The sequence below is a fragment of the Balaenoptera physalus genome, assembly GCF_965194825.1.
Source record: "Balaenoptera physalus genome assembly, chromosome: 10".
Classification (NCBI taxonomy): domain Eukaryota; kingdom Metazoa; phylum Chordata; class Mammalia; order Artiodactyla; family Balaenopteridae; genus Balaenoptera; species Balaenoptera physalus.
In genome coordinates this window covers 14,528,568-14,549,487 of record NC_138889.1, presented here as the reverse complement: position 1 = coordinate 14,549,487, position 20,920 = coordinate 14,528,568, and the positions used below count along the sequence as shown (strand labels likewise).

At 54.6% G+C, this 20,920-nt stretch overlaps 2 protein-coding genes across 8 annotated transcripts; both read left to right on the top strand.

Annotated features, from left to right (window-relative positions):
* The first annotated feature begins 1,340 nt into the window (after window positions 1-1,340).
* Window positions 1,341-15,400, top strand: NLRX1 (NLR family member X1). 6 transcript variants are annotated; one of them, XM_082478003.1, is made up of 10 exons: window positions 1,604-1,713; window positions 3,373-3,500; window positions 4,066-4,135; window positions 4,606-4,694; window positions 5,242-5,861; window positions 6,628-7,443; window positions 12,258-12,853; window positions 13,096-13,182; window positions 13,975-14,226; window positions 14,539-15,400. In XM_082478003.1, exons 2-10 carry the CDS (start codon window positions 3,431-3,433, stop codon window positions 14,858-14,860), a joined length of 2,922 nt encoding a protein of 973 aa, XP_082334129.1. In that variant the 5' UTR covers window positions 1,604-1,713; window positions 3,373-3,430; the 3' UTR covers window positions 14,861-15,400. The 6 variants fall into 6 exon arrangements, with proteins under 6 accessions (XP_082334126.1, XP_082334125.1, XP_082334127.1 ...); XM_082478002.1 differs by having other exon boundaries at window positions 1,660-1,809; XM_082478000.1 differs by lacking the exon at window positions 3,373-3,500 and having other exon boundaries at window positions 1,341-1,713.
* Window positions 15,401-15,867: 467 nt separating this feature from the next.
* Window positions 15,868-20,440, top strand: NHERF4 (NHERF family PDZ scaffold protein 4). Of its 2 annotated transcripts, XM_082478019.1 has the most exons (11): window positions 15,868-15,914; window positions 16,282-16,309; window positions 16,459-16,532; window positions 16,866-17,077; window positions 17,347-17,536; window positions 17,627-17,763; window positions 18,028-18,232; window positions 18,456-18,652; window positions 18,753-18,971; window positions 19,113-19,313; window positions 19,568-20,440. In XM_082478019.1, the coding sequence occupies exons 1-11, from the start codon at window positions 15,899-15,901 to the stop codon at window positions 19,595-19,597; spliced, it is 1,509 nt and encodes a 502-aa protein (XP_082334145.1). In that variant the 5' UTR covers window positions 15,868-15,898; the 3' UTR covers window positions 19,598-20,440. The 2 variants fall into 2 exon arrangements, with proteins under 2 accessions (XP_082334145.1, XP_082334144.1); XM_082478018.1 differs by lacking the exon at window positions 15,868-15,914 and having other exon boundaries at window positions 16,139-16,309.
* The last annotated feature ends 480 nt before the right edge of the window (window positions 20,441-20,920 follow it).

Genomic DNA, 20,920 nt, shown 5'->3' with positions numbered 1-20,920 from the left:
AAGTTTGTTTTCTATGTCTATGATTCTATTTCTGTTTTGTAAATAAGTTCATTGGTATAATTATTTTAGATTCCAAATATAAGTGATACCATATGATATTTTGTCTTACTTCACTTAGTATGATTATCTCTAGGTCCATCCACGTTGCTGCAAATGGCATTATTTCATTCTTTTTTATGACTGAGTACCAGCTTATTATTTTTTTAATGTTTATTTATTTATTTGTTTTTGGCTGCGTGAGGTCTTAGTTGCTGCACGTGGGCTTCTCTCTAGTTGCGGTGCAGGGGGTCCAGAGCGCGTGGGCTCTGTAGTTGCGGCACGTGGGCTTAGTTGCCCCGCGGCATGTGGGATCTTATTTCCCTGACCAGGGATCGAACCCGCGTCCCCTGCATTGGAAGGCAGATTCTCAACCACTGGACCACCAGTGAAGTCCCCCAGCTTATTTTTTAAGATCTAGTTCAAATGTCACCTCCTGTGCCAGAGGCAGTTAGTAACTTCCTCTCCCAGGCTTTCCTAAGGCTTCTGTCTCGCTCTGAAGTACCATCATTTGGGCCCCCTGGAGGGGAACTGCTATGGTCTGGTCCCTGTTCACCTTGTTCTGGTTGCTCGATACTAGCCCAATACCACGTGTTCAGTGAAAGAACAGATGTTTACATGTATAAGTGAAATATCCACACTGTCCTCAGTCTGGACGGAGGGTAGAGATCATAAAGCCCTCTTCTCAGCCCTGCCCAAGGCGCCTCTCTACCAGTTCCCGACTGCACACCTCCGTTCAGTGCAAGCTGTGTTTGCATGTGGAGGCATGCCCTGGCTGTGGGTGGTGGGTGGCTCCTCCATCGGTTACGTGGGTCCTGGGTGTGCCCGGTATGGAAGCACAGGGATGAGGCTGGGGGCTTTGAGGACTAGGAAGCCCCAGGCCCAGGCTATGGTTGGGTGCCAGACAAGAGGAGCAGGTTGAGGTGGGAGCTGTCCCTCAGCCCCATTCTTCTGCCTGCCTTGACCCAAATGACCAGAAGCCATACACAGGGGTCTGGGGTCTGAAGAGAGCCAGGTACAGAGGGAGGACCCAAGAAGACCTTGACTAGATCTCTGTTAGGAGGCAGGCTGAAGCGGTGAAGAGGCACAGAGGGAAGAATGCCCTGGGAATGGGGGATGGGGGATGGGGGATGGTGGATGGGGGTCACCTCGGGAAGGTCCAGGGGTGAGGTAGGAAGACCCAGGCCCCGGATTCTTGTTCTGGCTCTTCCCCTTCCTAGTTGGGTCAACCTGCGCAAGTCATTTCACCCTTCTGAGCTGCAGTTCCTGCATCTGTAAAATGGGCATAACAAGAAGCCCTGCCTGGGAGGTGGTGAGTAATGGGATGGAATTGGCGCTTAGTGACCTGCAGAGGGCAGTCCCAGCGGCAGGGCCCGCCTGGATGGAGGGCTGTACCACTGAGGGTGGGGGGAGGAGAGACAGATGGGGAAGAAGTCCCCGCCCCGGGCCTGCTCTCCGGGACACTAGCCCCTCTCGCCATCTCCCTCCTCCCAGGACCCGGCGGCCCGGAGCGCCTGGGCTCGTGCTGGCTCTTGCCCGCTGCCGGGCCGGATGCTAGGGCTGGCAGGGCTCCGCGCAGGCGGGCGGGGCGTGCAGGAAGCGTTGCGCCGCGCCGGGGCCTCTGGGAGCAAGCGGGAGACTCCGGCGGCGATCGGCTCCCGGGCCCGGGCAGCGGCGGTAAAGGTCTAAGTAGCAGGGGCGGGGCGGTGCTGGGCTGGTGCCACTAGGAGTTAGCGGCTGGGGACGCGTGGGACGCAGCAGGTGCTCTGAGAGGTGGGCATTCAGGCGGGCTTTACTCTTGGGTTCTGAAACCCAAGTAGAACTAGGAAAGCTGGGACCCAGTTTAAGAGGAGGAGCTCTGGACCTGTGTGAGCACAGGCCCCGTACCTTTCCTGCTGTGCCCTCTCCTTTTCTCACTTCCCTGGGGACCAGCGGTGATCTTCCGACAATTGACCTCCCTACCCCCATCCCCACCGCCAGTCGCATCTTGAGTCAGAGGCCCTCCAATTGATTTTATCCCACTGAGCTAGTTTCCCCAAGCTTTTCCAGCCTTCCAGGGCTGTCTCTTAACCCTTCTTCCCCGACCCCGACCCCGGGACTCCTGGTCTGAGCCCCAGGCTGTGCCTCCACTGGTTGGCCCTGCTGGCAATAGGGCCCAATGCACCCAGTTCTCCCTAAGGGTGCCCTGCCCTTAAGGAGTCACATCTCAGTGGAGACCAGGTGCCAGATAGCTGTATGCTTCATTTAAGGGAGCTCAGAGGGATCAGGAGAGACTTCCCAGGAGAGAGGACCTTTGAGCAGGTTCTTAAAAGATTGGGTAGGACTTCTGACAGGGGAGAAAGGTCATTCCAAGCTGATGAAAGAGTATGAACAAAGTTAGGAAAGTGGGAGCAAGAATTCAGTGAGCCTGGCGGGTGAGGTACAGGTCAGGGGGAAACTCAGGAAAATAGCTGGTGTGGGCCAGGTGTTTGGACGCTACATAACCTAGGATTTTAGGTAGGCGATTGGTGGCTGGGATGAGGGATGGGAATGGAATGAGACTGAAGGCAGAGGCCAGTAAGGAGGAGGAGGGTCTAAGTTAGCACACGGTGGTAGGGATTATGCAATAGGAACAGGCTGGCAAAGTACTGGGTTGAGGAACCGGCAGGGCTGTTTCCACTGTGTGAAGGAGGGGGGAAGGATTTGAAGACAAAGAGGTCAGATTTCAAGTAGAAATCATGTGATGGGGAAGATTTGCAATAAAGTAACTGGAAGGGGAGGAGGGATGCTGAGTTCAGTTCTGCGAGCGTGCGGCTCGAAGCATTGGCAGGATGTCCATATGGAGATATCAAATAGGAAGTCATTCATTCATTTATCTATTATTTATGCCAGCCTCAAAGGCAGGTTACATAAAAGTCACAGAGAAGATAAAATGATCAAACCATTAAAACTCAGCTAAAAGGACCTGATAGCTAAGGAAAAACTTCAGAGGAGAGTGGATGATTGTTACTGGAAAATGTTGGCTCAGAAAAGCCACTGAAAATGAACACAGGACTCATAGGAGCTTGCTGGCAGCCAAGCAAAAAAAAAGGACACCTAAATAAAACAGTTCACTAGGCTGGAATTCGGGAGAAAGGCGATCGTGAAGCCTCAGGGGAGAACCAGTGGGTGGTAGGATCACTCAGGTGGGGAATGTAGAGGAGAGAGGTCTGAAAGCCAAGCCAGGGCTTTGGTGATGCTGGCATTTAAGGAAAGGCTGATGTTCTCCTGAGGAGGAAGGGCCTCCCTTGGCCTGCATGAGAGGTGGAGTGGGAAAGTGGGGGTGTGTGGGGTCCATTCACACCATTCTTCCTGCAGCGGAACAGGATAGAAGGTGGTGTGCTCAGTCCCCCAGGCCCTGACCTTCTCTCCTGCCATGAGGTGGGGCTGCCATTTGCCCAGGGCCTCTTGGGGCCCTGGTCTGGGAAGAGTACTCCAGCCAGCAGGTGAGCAGGAAGTAGGGGTTTCTGTTGCCACTTCTCCCTTTCCAGAGTCCAGATGGCACCTCCAAGAGAGAAGGGATCCAGACATCAGGCATGCCAGTCCCAGCTCTGTGATTTACTAGCTGTTGGCCTTGGGCAAGTCACCGCACCTCCCTGAGCTTCCTTTTTCCCATCCTAAACTAAGGGAGTCAGATTAGATGATCTTTGAGTGTCCCTGTAGCTACATAAGTCCAGGAACACTTGTCTGATTTCATTTTGCATTCAACGAATATTTATTGAGTGCCTGCTATGTGCCAGACCCCGTGCTAAGTTCTAAGTAGGTACTTGTGAACCAAAACAGATGTGATCCCTGCTCTCATGGAGGAATGGGGGTGAGTGTGTGAATGACTGTTAATCAAATAATTACATAATGAAATATAAAATTTCATAATAACTGCTACAAAGGGGCAGTACATGATGCTATGAGAGCAAATGATGGGGATTTGATGTAGATGTGGGATCTGTGTATTGTTGAGCTAATGTGGGTGAATTCTGGATGCTGTTTCTTCCTTCTGCTTTCTCTCTGTAGATGAACGTATCCCCTTCCTGATCCACTGGAGTTGGCCCCTTAAAGGGGAGCGCCCCCTTGGGCCCCCTAGGTGAGGCCTCAGTGTCATACCTTAGGACACATCTGGGCACAGCAGAGTAGCCTGGGAAGGGTCAGGACTTGGAGAGAGCTTGATCTCCTGGGGAGAGTTGGTCTTCCGGGGCTGGAGAGGGTACAGACTCAACTACCAGGCCTAAGAGGAAGTTAGCTTATATCATCCGTAGTACAAGTCACAGTGGTCAGCCAGAGGGAGGACCGGTGGGAAGTGGGTGGAGTCTGGCAGTGGTCAGTCTGAGTTCCAGGCAGGCAGTCAGCAGTGGGGGGCTGGAGAGGTAGGGGCAAGACCTCAGGCCCTGGGAAGGGTATGAGAGTCAGATGAGGCTCTGGACTTGGGTGTCCAGAGTCAGGCCTGGATCTCAGGAAGCCAGAAGTTCATCAGTTCGGGCAGGCCTGGACTCTGAGCCCGTGCAGAGCCTGAGCCCAATAGCCAAGCCCCAGCTCATCCCTTTTCCTTGCTCACAGGGCCTTTATACGCCATCATGGAAGCTCAGCGGGCAGTGGTCCCCCATCAGGGAGGCACGGACAGTTGTTCCAGGGCATCGCTGCAGCTGGTAAAGGGACTGGCTCCTCAGTCAGCCTGAGGAGAGGGGCTGCTGGGCTCCCAGTGCGGGGGTGGGTTCAGGGAGCGTGGGGAAGAAGGGCTTGGAGAGAGAAACAAGCAGGAAGGAGGTATAGAGGATCCATTACAATCAGCTATCAGTGGACCCACTCTCCCTGGCCCCATTATCCATCTGTCCATGTATCCCTTCCTGCAACATTCATGCAGTGCACACTTACGATGTACAAAGCACTGGGAGGGATATAATATCCCTACCTTCAACACACTGCCTCTAGCTGTCAGGTGAAGATCACACACAGATAATCATGCAGCCAGTCAGCCCAGACTCACCCTCACTCGTTCCATGGCTTCCCACTTTCTGCCACAGGGGTCCAAACTTTCTGGACAGTCTGAGGGAGTCCTGTGTGTCCAGCACCATTCTGGGTTCTGGCATCTCCTGGTGTTGTGTCTTGACTCCGCAGCCTGACCCTACCACCTCCTTAAGCTCCTGCATTTCTCAGCCCCTCTCCCTGACACATTCCCTTTGCCTTCCCATCCAGAAGCTATCCAGCGGCACCGCCAGAACCTGGCCGAGTGGTTCAGCCGGCTGCCCAGGGAAGAGCGCCAGTTCGGCCCAACCTTTGCACTAGACACGGTGCACGTAGACCCTGTGATCCGCGAGAGCAGCCCTGATGAGCTGCTTCACCCACTGGCTAAGCTGGCCCTGGAGCATCAGCCGCCCTCTGCTGGGCTCCCCCCACTGGCCCTGTCTCAGCTCTTTGACCCAGATGCCAGTGGGCGCCGGGTGCAGACGGTGGTGCTCTACGGGACAGTGGGCACAGGCAAGAGCACGCTGGTGCGCAAGATGGTCCTGGACTGGTGTCATGGGCGGCTGCCAGCCTTCAAGCTGCTCATCCCCTTCTCCTGCGAGGACCTGTCATCCCTGGGCCCTGCACCGGCCTCCTTGTGCCAACTTGTGGCCCAGCGCTACACACACCTGAAGGAGACTCTGCCTCTGATGGCCGCTGCCGGTTCCCGCCTGCTCTTTGTGTTCCACGGCTTGGAGCACCTCAACCTTGATTTCCGGTTGGCGGGCACAGGGCTTTGCAGTGACCCGGAGGAGTCAGAGGCGCCAGCTGCCATCATCGTCAACCTGCTACGCAAATACATGTTGCCCGAGGTGAGTGCACCCTGCTCTGCCTCCTCTGTCCCCAATTTGCCCCCTCAGGATTTTCGTGTCCTGAGTCCGCATGTTTAATGGGTAGGAACGTAGGCTCTGGGTTAGTTCAAATCCTGCCCCTCCACTTCCAAGCCGTGGGACTGAGCAAGTCAGTAACTTCTCCAGGCTTCTGTTTCCTTCTCTCCTTGAGTTGTACTGAACAAATGAGATGCTGCATATGAAGTGCTTAGCACAGTGTCCTGGATCGTAGTGGGTGCTCAGTAAGTGTGAGTTATATTACTGTGTTCGTCATTATCTTCATCCTTGAACACTCAGTCTTCAGGGACTCCCTGGCAAGTGAGCCAATCAGGACACAAGGGTCTTTTTTTTTTTTTTTTTTTATAAATTTGTTTATCTTATTTATTTTTGGCTGCGTTGGGTCTTCGTTGCTGTGCACGGGTTTCTCAAGTTGCGGCGAGCGGGGGCTACTCTTCGTTGCAGTGCGCGGGCTTCTCATTGAGGCGACTTCTCTTGTTGCGGAGCACGGGCTCTAGGCGCGTGGGATTCAGTAGTTGCGGCGTGCAGGCTCAGTAGTTGTGGCTCGTGGGCTCTAGAGCGCAGGCTCAGTAGTTGTGACTCACGGGCTTACTTGCTCCGCGACATGTGGGATCTTCCCGGACCAGGGATCGAACCCGTGTCCCCTGCATTGGCAGGCGGATTCTTAACCACTGCGCCACCAGGGAAGCCCACAAGTGTCTTTCTTAACTATCAACTATGCTCTTCCCAGGCCAGCATTCTGGTGACCACCCGGCCCTCTGCCATCGGCCGCATCCCCAGCAAGTATGTGGGCCGCTATGGCGAGATCTGTGGCTTCTCTGATACCAACCTACAGAAGCTCTACTTCCAGCTCCGCCTCAACCAGCCAGACTGCAGGCACGGAGCTGGGGGGGTCTCAGCCACGCTGGCTCAGCGTGACCACCTGGTGCAGATGCTCTCCCGGAACCTGGAGGGGCACCACCAGATCGCCGCTGCCTGCTTCCTGCCCTCGTATTGCTGGCTTGTCTGTGCCACCCTGCACTTCCTGCACGCTCCCACACCAGCCGGCCAGACCCTCACGAGCATCTACACCAGCTTCCTGCATCTAAACTTCAGTGGGGAGATGCTGGACAGCACTGACCCCTCCAAGTTGTCCCTCATGGCCTATGCAGCCCGAACCATGGGCAAGTTGGCCTACGAGGGGGTGTCCTCCCGCAAGACGTACTTCTCTGAAGAGGATGTCCGTGGCTGCCTGGAAGCTGGCATCCAGACGGAAGAGGAGTTTCAGCTGCTGCATGTGTTCCGCCGGGATGCCCTGAGGTTTTTTCTGGCCCCGTGCGTGGAGCCAGGGCACCTGGGTACCTTCGTGTTCACTGTGCCCGCCATGCAGGAATACCTGGCTGCCCTCTACATTGTGCTGGGTTTGCGGAAGACGACTCTGCAGCGAGTGGGCAAGGAAGTGGCCGAGCTCGTGGGCCGTGTCGGGGAGGACATCAGCCTGGTCCTGGGCATCATGGCCAAACTGCTGCCCCTGCGGGCCCTGCCCCTGCTCTTCAACCTGCTCAAGGTAACAGCCCTAGGATCCCAGGCTGCCGGCCCCCATCCTCCTCGTTCACCCTTGCTCCTCCCCAGGAGGAAACTGCTTCTTCCTGCCTGACTGTGAATCCTCTTCTTGGCTCTGTTTCAGATTTGGGCAATCTGGCTTTTAGTGGGAATGGGGCATAAGGAAGAGGGAGAGAGAAGCCACAGGCTGGGGAAGGCTTGGAGGGGAATCTGAGGGTGCAGGGACTTTCATAACAATCCCATAACTCTAATGATAGGTTTTTGTTTGTTTGTTTGTTTGTTTGTTTTTGTTTTTTGCCTCTCTCCTCCTAGTCTTTGTTGCTGGGTGGCAGGGGTCACTACTGTCCAGGGTCTGTCCTGTGCTTTGCAGGTCCAGAAACCCAATTGTATCTGTTCCTCAGAGGTGATTAGACTCTGGGAGTGATGTCTCATCCTAACTTAATCACCAGAGACAGGTTTATAAAGCAGATGCCATTTTATTCATTTATACCAGGAGGATAAATGGCATTGGTAATTGGCTTAGGACAGTCCGTCTTGGGTGCAGGTCTGCTCCGGAAACCAAATTACAGGCCTGAGGACTGTGCTGTGAGCAGGGCGGATGTACTAAGTTTTTGATGGGAAGAAGTAGCCACTCTCGGCTGATGTCTGCCCGGGTGCCTTGTAAATGAAATATAATTATGATCCCTTTTATAGATGAGGAAACTGGAGCTCACAGACGCTAAGTAACTTGACTAAGGTCACTCAGATGGTAAGGAGAATAACGGGTCTGAGTGCAGGTTTTGTGGTTCTGAATCCTGTGCTCTTTCCGCCAAACTTTATTGATGTACTATGGATATTTCTAGGAAGCTATGGCGCCTTGCTAGGTAACCCTGGTCCGCTATAGCAATGTTTCAGTAATCGGTCTTGGGGAAGCAGAGCCCTGGTGAGCTGACAACATTTTAACAAGTTTTCCTTTTTATAGGCAGCAAAGCCTCAGGGTTAAAAACAGGGATTCTGTAACGCAGCTACCTGGTTCACATACACTCTCTGCCACTTACTAGCTATGTGACCTTGTACAAGTTACTTAATCTCTCTGTGTCCCAAGGTCCTTATCTGTTAAATGAATAATAATAGATAATAATAGAATCTATATCATTGGCCCAATATTAGGATTAAATGTCTTCATCTGCAGGACCTGGCACATAGTAAGCGCTATTTAATTGTTTGTTAAACACAAAAACAGTCTCAGGCAGCCCATCCCTTCTTACACCACTGCCTCAGGCAGGGAGGTAATGGCCATTGCTGAGGCCACCCACCCCTTTGAGGATGTGCTTGCCTCATCTGGATTGCAGTGAGAGGCTGTGGTCTCCTGACAGGGTTCAGAAAGCCACTCAGTTACTTAAGGGGGCACCACACCCACAAGCCCTCTCGGAGGGAGGGTTGACTAGCAGAGGATGGGTACCATCTGTTTCTTCATGAGCCTATTGATTCATTTTCCCAGAGTGACAGTTTGTGTGTCTTGTCTCCAGATGCTTGTTGGGGGAGGGGCACTATAACCTCCATGGTGGGAACCTCGCCTGTAAAAAGTGAAGAAAACACATGAGAGGAGGTGCCACAAGACAACCTGGTGGCTCTTGGCAGAGGAATGGACCTCTCCTTTCCTTTCAGAACCATTGCAAGGATGGCAGCTGATGTCACCAACCTCCCAAACATTCAGGTCTTCAATAACTATTTGAGTGCCTGCTGTGTGCCAGGCAATGTGTTAGATTCGGAGGAAAAAGCAACAGAACCCCAGGTTTCTGCCTTTTCTGATCATATGGTCTCAACATAAACATGTCAGCATAACCATGTGATTAAAAATTCTGGGAAGTGCCTGGAAAGCAAAGTTCCAGGTGCTATGGAAGTATGTAAGGGGGGAGGGGGGGACCTGGTTTGGGGGGATAAGTAAAGCCTCTCTGCAGGAAGGGCTTTTAATCTGATCCCTGGAGGATTAGCCAGGAGAAGAACTGGGTGTGGTGGGGGGAACACTCCGGGAAGAGGGCACAGCTTTGAAGGAGGAACAATCTTGGCACCGTCAAAAAACAAAAAACGGAAAAGAGAGAGAGAGAAGCCGAGAGGACAGGAGCAGAGCGAGCGAGGGTGAGAGGCTGTCATGAAGGCGCCGTGGTTGACAGGGGCCTGTCAGTGAAAAATTGATCGATAGTCCATCTGTTCCTGGAAGGGGGACCCCTTCCAGGGCCTGAGAGCGAGCTCTTTTTTTTTTTAAATAAATAAATAAATAAATTTATTTATTTATTTATTTATTTTGGCTGCGTTGGGTCTTTGTTGCTGTGCGCAGGCTTTCTCTAGTTGCAGTGAGCAGGGGCTACTCTTCATTGCGGTGCATGGGCTTCTCATTGCAGTGGCTTCTCTTGTTGCAGAGCACGGGCTCTAGGAGCACAGGCTTCAGTAGTTGTGGCACATGGGCTCAGTAGTAGTGGCACGTGGGCTCAGTAGTTGTGGTGCACGGGCTTAGTTGCTCTGCAGCATGTGGGATCTCCCCAGACCAGGGCTCGAACCCATGTCCCCTGCATTGGCAGGCGGATTCTTAACCACTGCACCACCAGGGAAGTCCCTGAGAGCGAGCACTTGTCTAACACTCGGAAATCAATTGTCTGAGGAGACACACGTACTGACAAAGCAAAAGACTTTATTGGGAAGGGCTGCCCGAGCACAGAACAGTGGGGTAAGGGAACCTAGGAGAACTGCTCTGCCACATGGCTTGTAGTCTCAGGTTTTATGGTAATGGGGTTAGTTTCTGGGCTGTCTCTGGCCAGTCATCTTGCTTGGCCCGTATTTAGTCTCACTCAAGGTCCTTCCTGGTGGCACGCATGTCTCAGCCAAGATGGATTCCAGCGCCAAGGATTCTGGGAGGTTGATAGGACAATATTATGGGGCTGGCGTCTCCTCCCTCTTTTTGGCCCCTCCTGAATTCTCTAGTTTTTGATGGCAGCACCATGTTCCTTATCGGGACCTCCTGTTATGAGACAACTCATGCAAGTGGTCATCATCGTGCCTGGCCAAGGCGGGTGGTTTTAGTCAACGGTTCCCTAACACATCTAAGAAAGAAATGGAAATTTTAATTCAAGCCAATCTGAGGATTATAACCCAGGAGACAGTCTCTCAGAGAGCTCTGATAACTATTCCAAAGAGATTAAGAGGGAGGCCAACGTATTCAATATATGTGATTTTGGCAACGGGGGTATGTGTAATCAAACACACATCGCAGTAGAAGATTGTACCCGGTTACGAGGGACAGACATCTCAGTTAATGGTTTTAGTGCTTTTCTAAGTATGGAAAGATGCAAGAATCCGGGTTCACAAAAATTTCTCCTGAAATATCTAAGGACCAGTTCTGTCAGTTTTCTCAAAGCACAAAGTGCCTTATCCTGATCTTTGCCCTGAATTCCTTTCGAGGTTATTGTATCCAGTGACTGCAGTGGCTAATGGCTTGACTTTGTAGAATTGGGTGGTGGGCAACATTCTTTATTTTACAATCCCTTCCCTTTCAGTCTTAGTTTCAACCAAGGTTTGGGAGGCATTTCGTGACCAATATGTTCCACAGCACTAGGAATGCTCATTCCCAGGTCAGGCCAGGATTTCATTGATAGGTCACTCAATGTGCTATTAGTGGACTAGACCCTATTAACAGTAGCCAAAATCCTCTGGACCCCCTGTCTTACTAGTCCGTTATGATCCAAGGAACGGTTCCCTCTTGTTGTTTCTTCCCTTATCCAGAGTTACACTATTACAATCATTCATCTTACAGAACTATATATTTGATCAATTGTTTCAAGTCACCTAATCATCATTAATTTTATCTGAGGCTCAGTCACACATTTGGTGATGCAAGAAACAACAATCTTATAAAATAGGCAAATACAAGTAATATAGCTAGTAGTATTAATAGGATCATAAGTAAGTATTGAAACTAAGATCTTCCACAAGGTGAGGCCCAGTATCTCCTCAGGTCTCTCAGCAGTCTGTTTTGCACCAATCTCTGTCTTTAAGGAAAATGATATATTGGCATTGTACATAAAGTTCACCAAAGATGTCTGCATATACAAGGCGAGTGGTGGGTCATTGTGACCCCTTACAGGATTGAGAAAGGAATGTTATCTTCTAAGGAGTTACATGGCTGGCGCCAGAAGGAGAAAAATTGATCTTTATGATTGAGCGGGTACTTCTGCCATTGGGGAGGTCTAGTTAAATGCATAATGCAGATGCACAATGCACACTGGAGGGGAGGGAGGAGGCCCAAATGGGCAGAGAAAAATTTTATGTTTAAATTTTTCTTGTCTTTCCTTAAAATATGAATTTTATTTCACGAGGCCAAATCGTGCAGGGTCTGAAGCAGTAGGAGCAACATCCGTCATCGCTGGTGGGATGACGGTGGTGATGTTGAAGATGATGATGTATTTATACCACCTAGCCCGGTACCAAGCTGAATGCATAATATATGCTAACTCCTTCCCACCATGCTTGGGCTTGAAAATGTACGGGGTGTCTGGGAAAAAGAAAGAATTTCCCAGTGTCTGGAGTACATGAGACGAGTGTTGAGAGGTGACTCCGGAAAGGTCAAATTGGGGCCAAATTATGCAAAGTTTTATATTCCACATGGGCAGTGGGGAGCCACGGAAGGTGCTGCAGCAGGGGGAGTAGTATGATCAGACAAATCGTGCTCGAGTTTAAGGGAGACCACCAGGCTGGAGCAGTCAGGAAGACTGCACCTTAAGCTTAGGCCAGAAGGCTAAACAGCACACAGTAGGCTGCAGCGCCCTCTCCCTTCTTCCCTTCCAGGTGGTTCCACGTGTGTTCTGGCGTGTGGTAGGTAAGAGCCGCGAGGCAGTGGCCCAGGCCATGGTGCTGGAGATGTTCCGAGAGGAGGACTACTACAACGACGACGTCCTGGACCAGATGGGTGCCAGTATCCTGGGTGTGGAGGGCCCGCGGTGCCACCTGGACGAGCCCACAGAGGATGAGGTCTTTGAGCTTTTCCCCATGTTCATGGGCGGCCTTCTCTCTGCCCATAACCGGGTAGTGCTGGCTCAGCTCGGCTGCCCCATCAAGACCCTGGATGCCCTGGAGAATGCCCAGGCCATCAAGAGGAAGCTGGGCAAGCTGGGCCGGCAGGTGCTGCCCCCCTCGGAGCTCCTTGACCACCTCTTCTTCCACTATGAGTTCCAGAATCAGCGCTTCTCCGCCGAGGTGCTCGGCTCCCTGCGCCAGCTCAACCTGGCGGGCGTGCGCATGACGCCCCTCAAGTGCACGGTGGTGGCAGCTGTACTGGGCAGTGGAAGGCATGCCCTGGACGAGGTGAACTTGGCCTCCTGCCAACTGGACCCTGCTGGGCTGCGCACGCTCAGGCCTGTCTTCCTGCGTGCCCAGAAGCTGGGGTGAGGCCCTGTCCTCGTGCACGGGTGGAAGAGAAGGTTCTTGGGAAAGCAAAGGGAGTGAGGAAGGACCAGGGGGTGGGGTGAAATCTGGTACGGGTGGAGGTGACAAGAGCTACAGAAGGGGACACAGCTGTGGACTACGAGAGGCAGGACGGTGAGGGAGGGGCCCGGTGGGTGGGCAGGCTCCATGCCGAACTCCTTCCTTGGCTTCTCACCTGCTCTCTGCCCACCTTCTGCTCCAGCTTGCAACTCAACAGCCTGGGCCCCGAGGCCTGCAGGGACCTCCGAGACCTGCTGCTGCACGACCAGTGCCAAGTTACCACCCTGCGGTGAGTGCCCTGGGAGGGGGCTCCATCCTGCTGGCCAGCTAAGGTCAAGGGTGAGCTCCCCACCTCCCAACATGCCTGGAACAGGCACACCCATGCTGTAGTAAAGAAGACGGGAGTGTAGACCTTGACCTGCTCCCCACCCCATGACGTCTAGTACAAGCAGCCAGGCAGGGGAAAAGATGCCACCAGCAATAAATAGGTGCTAAGAAAGCCTCTTGCGTGGCTAAAATCAGCCTGGGGTGGGGGGTGGAATAACACCCAGGCTGGTTACCTGGTAACAACGCCACTGATTCCCTCCCAGGATTTTCCCTGTCGCCTCACAAGGATGACCCTGACGCTGGGCACTCAATAGGTGCTCCTAAAGTGTTGACTGATTTACTAGCAACCCAGACGCCTGGGTTCCTGATTTTGGATTGGAGTAAGGGGAGATGAATGAGGAGGGAGGGAGAGGGGGATGGGGAAACAGGAAGGGAGGGTGAAGCAGGGGCTGGAAGGGGGTGAAAAAAGGAGCAAGAAGGAACATGGTAACGAGGAAGGGGAGAGGGAAGAGGGGCGTCTCAAAGGAGAATGGAAGGCGGGAGGAGGGGAGGGAGAAGCCGGCTTCCACCCCACTCTCCCTCCTCTGCAGTGAGCCTCACCCCCGTTTCTCCATCCTCTTTTCCTGGGACTGCATTTCTCTGCGTCCAGGCTGGTCTCTGCCCCAACCGGTGCACCGTTTTGGCCCAAGTCCCAGTGCTTAGCACAGGGCATCTGCTAGGGGCCCTCATAACCTTGGGGTGCTTGTGGCCCTAGGCTGTCCAACAACCCGCTGACGGCAGCGGGTGTGGCCCTGCTGGTGGAGGGGCTGGCGGGAAACACCTCGCTGAAACACCTGTCTCTGCTGCACACGGGCCTTGGGGACGAGGGCCTGGAGCTGCTGGCTGCCCAGCTAGACCGTAACCAGCAGCTACAGGAGCTGAATGTGGCCTACAACGGCGCTGGCGACACAGCGGCCCTGGCCTTAGCCGAGGCTGCCCGGGAGCACCCTTCCCTGGAGCTGCTGCAGTGAGTCTTGCCCTCCACTCCCATCTCCCCACCCGCCCTTGGTGAGTGGCCCTTGCCCTGCCCTGATTCTCCACCACCATTTCTCCTAGGGTCCTAGTGGCCCCATTTCTATTGACCCTGGTCCCACTGAATTCTAGCGTCATCCCTGCCTCCCAGTGGCCACCACCCTCCATCTCTGGCTTATTGCAAACACTTACCCCATTGCATTTCACAGCCAGGGGAACAGTTATGAGACCCCTTACTCTCTGTGCACCCACCCTCTGCCCCTTCTTCTCAGAGCTGAACGGCATCTACTCTTCTCTCTCCTGCTAGCCTCTACTTCAACGAGCTGAGCTCAGAGTGCCGCCAGGCCCTGCGGGACTTGGGGAGCACCACTGAGGGCAGTGCCCAGGTCGTGGTGTCACTGACAGAGGGGACAGCAGTGTCTGAGTACTGGTCAGTGATCCTGGGTGAAGTCCAGCGGAACCTCAACAGCTGGGATCGGGGCCGGGTCCGGCGCCACCTGGAGCTTCTGCTGCGGGATCTGGAAGATAACCGAGGAGACACCCTTAATCCTTGGCGCAAAGCCCAGCTGCTTCGAGTGGAGGGCGAGGTCAGGGCCCTCCTGGAGCAGCTGGGAGGCCCTGGAAGCTGAGACAGTAGCAGCAGTGTGTGTCCCCTGGCCCCAAGCCGCTTCTGTCTGTGGCCTCCTAGCTTGCACTACCACTTCCAGAAAGATCCCTTCAGGGCTGGAGGCAAAGGAATGGGCACAGCTGTGCCAGTTGCTCTCCTGGGGCATGTCCAACCAGTGCTTCCAAGTCTGGAGTTTTCAGGGTCACGGAACATGCTTCCCCTCCCTTCGGCTAGAAGGACTGAAAGATGTGGCGTTTTGGTGGCCACATTGTCCTGTAGCACCACCACCAATCTCCTCTTGGATTGTGCCACCAGGGGGCACACTTCTTTCGTCGGCCTTGCCAGGGGCTTTGCCATCCAGATGTGTTGGAGGGCCTCCGTGTCCTGCCTTTATGCTTTCTTGGGACCCCCTGGGACCCCCAGGATGCCAGCAGCCACTTTCCTCTCTCACTGGTGCTGTGTCCTCACCCTTGTTTCCCCTTCACCACAATGGTACCCAACCTCGGTGGCCCCTAGGGGCATGGGTGCTGACTGGCTGCTATTAAAGAGCTGTGTCTTCCAACTACTGTGGAGTCTTTTTTGACTGTTGCTTTCAAGAAAGGGTACTGTTCTTGGTCATTCTGTTAAACCACTGACCACGTTCTGTTGCAAATGTTTCTTGGGCACTAGTTTCAGAGGCCCTGAGGACTGTGGTGAGGGTGGCGCAAGAACAAGATGTCAGCGTGGGGGTAGGCCATGTTGGGCCATAGGGCTCCTGTCACCCTTCTCATACACTTATCCCAGGCTTGGAATTACAGTGCCCAGCAATTACAGTGACCTTTCTCTGTGCAGAGGGGGAACTGGGACGGCAGCAGAGTCTCCTGAGGAAGTCGGGGCTCAAGAATAGGGCAGGAGGGACATACACACTTCCCCAGAGGACAAGACTCTCCTCCCGTTAACCATTACCGACTGCTTCCAAGGCAGCGTCTTGGAGGAGGCGGGACGTGGCGGGGTAGGTGGGAGGGTCAGCTGGTTTCGATGGACCTTGTCCCTACACTGAGCCTGGCTCGCTGATCCAACCATGGAGGCAGCTGCAGGTAAGAGGCCAGGAGAAATCCTCTGGGGGGGACTTTAGGGCAGAGGGCAGATTGGAAGGCTTTGGGACCAGGACACACTTGGTACTGGGGCTTGGAGCCCTGAGGCAAATAGACTGGAAGTCAGGAGGGGAGAGGTGAGTGGGTGGATGTGTCTGCCTTCCTGGTCCACGCCCTGTACTGATACGCTCAGATTTCTGCGCATATCAGGCCTTGGCCGGGGAGGGGAAGGAAGGGGAAGGGAAGACCCTTTTGGAGCGAGTCCTGAATTTGGGGGTTCCCCGAAGTCCTTTCAGTTAATGACCGTGGAAGAGGAGTCTCGGGGGGCAGAATATGCCTCTCCTCCCCTCACCCCTTCTTTTCCCAGCAGATCTTCAGGACACAGCTTCCTTGGCCCCGTAAGTGCCGTGCTGTGAAGGATTGGGGCAAGGGGAGGAGGGATTGAAGGTGGGGAAGCTCTTCAGCTGCCGTTAGCACCTCAAGGCGAGCCTGGGACCCAAGTCGGGATGTCAGTTTTCTCCTACCTGCTTGACTTGCTTCCTTGCAGGAAGTTTGAGTTTAACCCCAAACTGGGCATTGATAATCCTGTGCTCTCCCTGGCTGAAGACCACGAGCCCTCTGGTAACCCCCCACCACTTGGGGCAACCGTTTCCTTTCCCCAGAGCCACCAGGGCTCCACACAGCTTCCCGTCTCCTTGGTAACCACTCACTCTGTCTCCCTCTGATAACAGCCTTGGTGGGAGTAACCGCGTGGAGGTGGAAGGGGGCCAGGCATTTCCTTCTGTCCCCCCCACTCTGCCTGGGCCGTGTTCAGCCCCGCTCCCCAATACCAAACTGGGCAGAAGCCTGTCTGGTGTTCTATCACAGGGGCAGGGTCTGCCAGACACAAGGTGACTGGTACTTGGGTCATGTCCCCTCTCCTCCCCCTTTTCTGCTGCCCACCTCCCCTTCCAGATCTCTGGAGCCTGGAACGACCTCGCTTCTATCTGCTGAACAGAGAGGAGGGCAGGAGTTTTGGCTTTCACTTGCAGCAGCAGTGGGGCAGGGCTGGGCATGTGGTGTGCAGGGTGGAGCCAGGCGCCTCTGCCCAGCGCCAGGGTCTTCGGGAAGGAGATCGGATCCTGGGGGTGAACAACCATGTCGTAGAACATGAAGACTATTCAGTGGTGAGGTTGGGCTGGGACCCCTGTGTTACAGCAGAACATTCTATAGCACCTCAGGGAGACAGAAGCCGGTTGGTCACCTCCCTGGGTATATGGGGGCAGGACCCAAGCCTCAACCTCCCCCATCTCCCAGAATTTAGGGATGCCCAGGTCCAAATGGTTGCGTGAAACCCTCCAGAGAGCTGGTTCCCATGGTGAAAAGTGTAGCTTCCAGGGAGGGGAAGCTGGCAAGAGGGGCCAGCCCAAGCCCGCTCTGTGTGCCCACCGTTCAGGTGATACGCCGCATCCGGGCCAGCGGTCCTCGGGTATTGCTGACGGTTTTGGCGCAGCACGTGCATGAGGTGGCCCTAGCTCAGCAGGGGAACGATGCCCACCTCTGTCCCACTCTCGGCCGAGGGGTCCGGCCTCGGCTGTGCCACGTAGTGAAAGACGAGGGTGGCTTTGGCTTCAGTATCACCCAAGGTGAGCTTAGAGCTCGGGAGGGGTCAGGAGGGGGATCTCAGCCCTGTTCTGGGCAGGCAGCAGGCAGAATCTTGCTGTTTGGGCTTCCAGGACATCGGGGTCCTTTCTGGTTAGTGCTGAGCACTGGAGGAGCAGCTGAGCGGGCAGGAGTGCCCCCTGGGGCCCGACTGCTAGAAGTGAATGGGGTCAGCGTGGAGAAGTTCACGCATAACCAACTCAGCAAGAAGGTACGGCTGCCTGTTTCCCATCCGTCCTCACCCCTCTGGGCCTGGTCCCTGCCTCGGGAAGCAGACGACTCCTCGACGCGCCTAATCGCCTGATCCGATCTTGTACCTCTGTCACCATCCTTCCCTTTACACTCTGTGCTAGGCCCTCCCCTCCCTTCCCTAGTGCCTCATTCCTGGGCCTGGGAAGAGGGGCTGTGAGGAGGTGCCTGCCTCTGCCCTCCCTACCCAGGAGGTTGATGCCGATGCCCTGCTGTGTCCCCACAGCTTTGGCAGAGTGGCAAGCAGGTGACCCTGCTGGTGGCAGGGCCAGAGGTGGAGGAACAGTGTCGCCAGCTGGGAATGCCCCTGGCTGCAACCCTGGCAGAGGGCTGGGCACTGCCCACCAAGCCCCGCTGTCTGCATCTAGAGAAAGGGCCCCAGGGCTTCGGGTTCATGCTCCGAGAGGAGAAGGGCCTTGACGGTCGGCTCGGTGAGTGGGAGCCCTGGGGGCGGGGCTGGAAGGTGGGCCTTGGGGTGGGCACACAAGTGTATATATACACCTCTCAGTGCACACAACTGGTGGCCCTGGCTGAACCCCATCCCGGGCCTCCTCCTCCTGTGCAGCCCCGGGTCAGCCCCCCGGTGTGCATACAGTGGCCTGGGCCGGCACTGGGGGTCAGTGGGAAGGAGCAGTGAGGATGTCTGCATCCCAGGTCAGTTCCTGTGGGAGGTGGACCCAGGACTGCCAGCGGAGAAGGCCGGGATGCAGGCTGGGGACCGGCTGGTGGCTGTGGCTGGGGAGAGCGTGGAAGGGCTGGGCCATGAAGAGACAGTGTCCAAGATCCGGGCGCAGGGCTCCTGCGTCTCGCTCATTGTCGTTGACCCTGAGGCTGACCGCTTCTTCAACATGGTGCGAGCTGAGGGGCGGGGGCTGGAGAGGGGGCAGGAAGAGAGCAGGGCTTGGGTGGGGGGAGAAGCAGCAGGGTTTGTCCTATCTTCCTCTTTTCCAGGTTCGCTTGTCCCCACTTCTCTTCTTGGAGAGCACAGAGGCTCCCGACTCTCCCCAGGATACCGGCTCAGCCTCTCTGGTTGAGACCAAGGACCCACCAGTTGAAGACACAACCGTCCCCTGCGGCTTCCGCCAGTGCGTCCTGTACCCTGGGCCTGGCGGTGGCTATGGTTTCCGACTCAGCTGTGTGGCCAGTGGGCCTCATCTCTTCATCTCCCAGGTGACTGATGCCCCAGGGACCTTGGATCTTCTTAATCATTTGCCTCTTGACAAGTCTTCCTCTGCTTCCCTCCCAGAGCCTCAGTACACCCAGCAGACTTTTCCGTGGTGTTCCAAGCTCTACATCCCCCCATTCCACCAGGTGACCCTAGGAGGCTCAGCTGCCCGGGCAGGACTGCAAATGGGAGATGTGATTCTGGAGGTGAACGGGTATCCCATGGGCGGAGAGAATGACCTGGAAAGACTTCAGCAGCTGGCTGAGGCAGAGCCACCCCTATGCCTGAAGCTGGCGGGCAGATCTCAGCAGGGCTTGGAAGCCTGGATTCCCCCAGGGTCTGGAGAGGTGAGGAAGGAGAGGCGGATGGATTGTGAGCTGCCAGAAGAGGACAGAGGGTAGCCAGAGAAGAGGGCAGAGCGGGAGGCTGCAGCGTGGAGCAGTGTGGGCCACTCAGGTTGGGACTTTAGGCCATGGTAGGTGGGGACAGAAGGACCCAGGGAAGAAGCCCCATTCCTGGGCATCCCAGTGAGGGGGGAGGGCGCAGGGAAAGGGAACTCTTCTCGTCTCTGAATGACCTCTTCCCTTCTTTCTCTGCTTAGGACCGGGCTGTAGCCTCAGATCTACTGTAGCACCCCCTATGCCTGGCACAGATCTGCCCAAGCTTTCCTGTCTCCACTCTCCAGCCTGAGGTGGTGGGAGCTGAGATGCTCTCTTTAAACTAGAAGCTGCAGCTCTAGGACTCCGGTTACCTCCAATCACAGGATAGTCCTTGGCCTCCCTCCCTTCCCATGGGCCCACCTCCTGGAGGAGGGTGTGCCCAGAGGCCTCAGGTGGGCCCACGAGGGAGCCTCCCCTTTGATTCCAAAGGAAGTCATGTGGGATCTTTGGGAGCTGTGCGCCAAGGATGATGATCTGCCTGAGATGAGTGGTATGATTTTGTGATTTATAACAAGAAATATATGTTTGGCCTTCATACCCTTTCCTGGCACAGAGCTCCTAAAATCCTTGGAATTTCCTAAGTAGTAAGACAGATAAAGCTGTCTTCTGTTTTTGACAATAAGCCCCTTTCAACTACACCTAGTTTTGTTAATGAGATGACTCTTGACAAGCACCTGAGAATGGGGCACAGGTTTCCAGGGCAACCAGTCATGTGATTAGAGGGTTGGAACTTTCAGTGCCCACCCCCCACCCCTACCCTCAACCTCCTGGGAGGGGAGAGGGGCTGGAGGTTGAGTTAATCACCAGTGTTCAGTGGATCGATGGATCATGCCTACATAATGAAGCCTCCATAGAAACCCAAAAGGACAGTTTCAGAGAGCTTTCCGCATTGCTGAACACGTGGAGGTGCTGGGAGGGTGGCGCACCTGGAGAGGGCATGCAGCTTCCATGCTCATACCTCGCCGGTGTATCTCTTCCCTCTGGCTGTTCCTGAGTTGTGTTCTTTATAATAAACTGGTAATCTAGTAAGTAAACTGTTTCCCTGAGTTCAATCGCTCTAGCAAATGTTTGAACCCAAGGAGGGGGTTGTGGGAACCTCTGAGTGATAGCTAGTAGGTCAGAGGCACAAGTGACAACCTGGACTCGAGATTGGTATTTGAGGTCGAGGGCAGTCTGTGGGACAGAGCCCTTAACCTGCGGGATCTGATGGTACCTCCAAGTAGAAAGTGTCGGAATTGAGTTAAATTGTAACACAAAAGTTAAATTGTGTCTACGGAGAATTACTTGGTGTGGGAAACCTCCCTCCTCCACGTTTCACCAGAAATGAAGTAGAACTGAGAACGTTGTAGTAAAATAGAGGAGAAACAGAGAGTTTTCCCTTTCCCGGTGGGCTGTGGGGCCGGCTAGGATTGAAGCCACCTGGAATTTGCCCTAAGCATGACTCCAGGACTGTTGGGTATATTGCAGGAATTTGGAGATCGGCTGCACCTTCCCTCTGTGGGCACCTTAGGATT

Excerpts from the sequence above, each read along its gene's own strand:
- NLRX1 (XM_082477999.1), top strand. The coding sequence starts at position 1,356 with ATGGGATGGAATTGGCGCTTAGTGACCTGCAGAGGGCAGTCCCAGCGG. Across the intron at positions 7,444-12,257 it reads TGCTCTTCAACCTGCTCAAG|GTGGTTCCACGTGTGTTCTG; the intron begins GTAACAGCCCTA and ends CTTCCCTTCCAG. Across the intron at positions 12,854-13,095 it reads CTGCGTGCCCAGAAGCTGGG|CTTGCAACTCAACAGCCTGG; the intron begins GTGAGGCCCTGT and ends CTTCTGCTCCAG.
- NHERF4 (XM_082478018.1), top strand. The coding sequence starts at position 16,245 with ATGCCTCTCCTCCCCTCACCCCTTCTTTTCCCAGCAGATCTTCAGGAC. Across the intron at positions 16,310-16,458 it reads GACACAGCTTCCTTGGCCCC|GAAGTTTGAGTTTAACCCCA; the intron begins GTAAGTGCCGTG and ends GCTTCCTTGCAG. Across the intron at positions 18,653-18,752 it reads CTGACCGCTTCTTCAACATG|GTTCGCTTGTCCCCACTTCT; the intron begins GTGCGAGCTGAG and ends CCTCTTTTCCAG.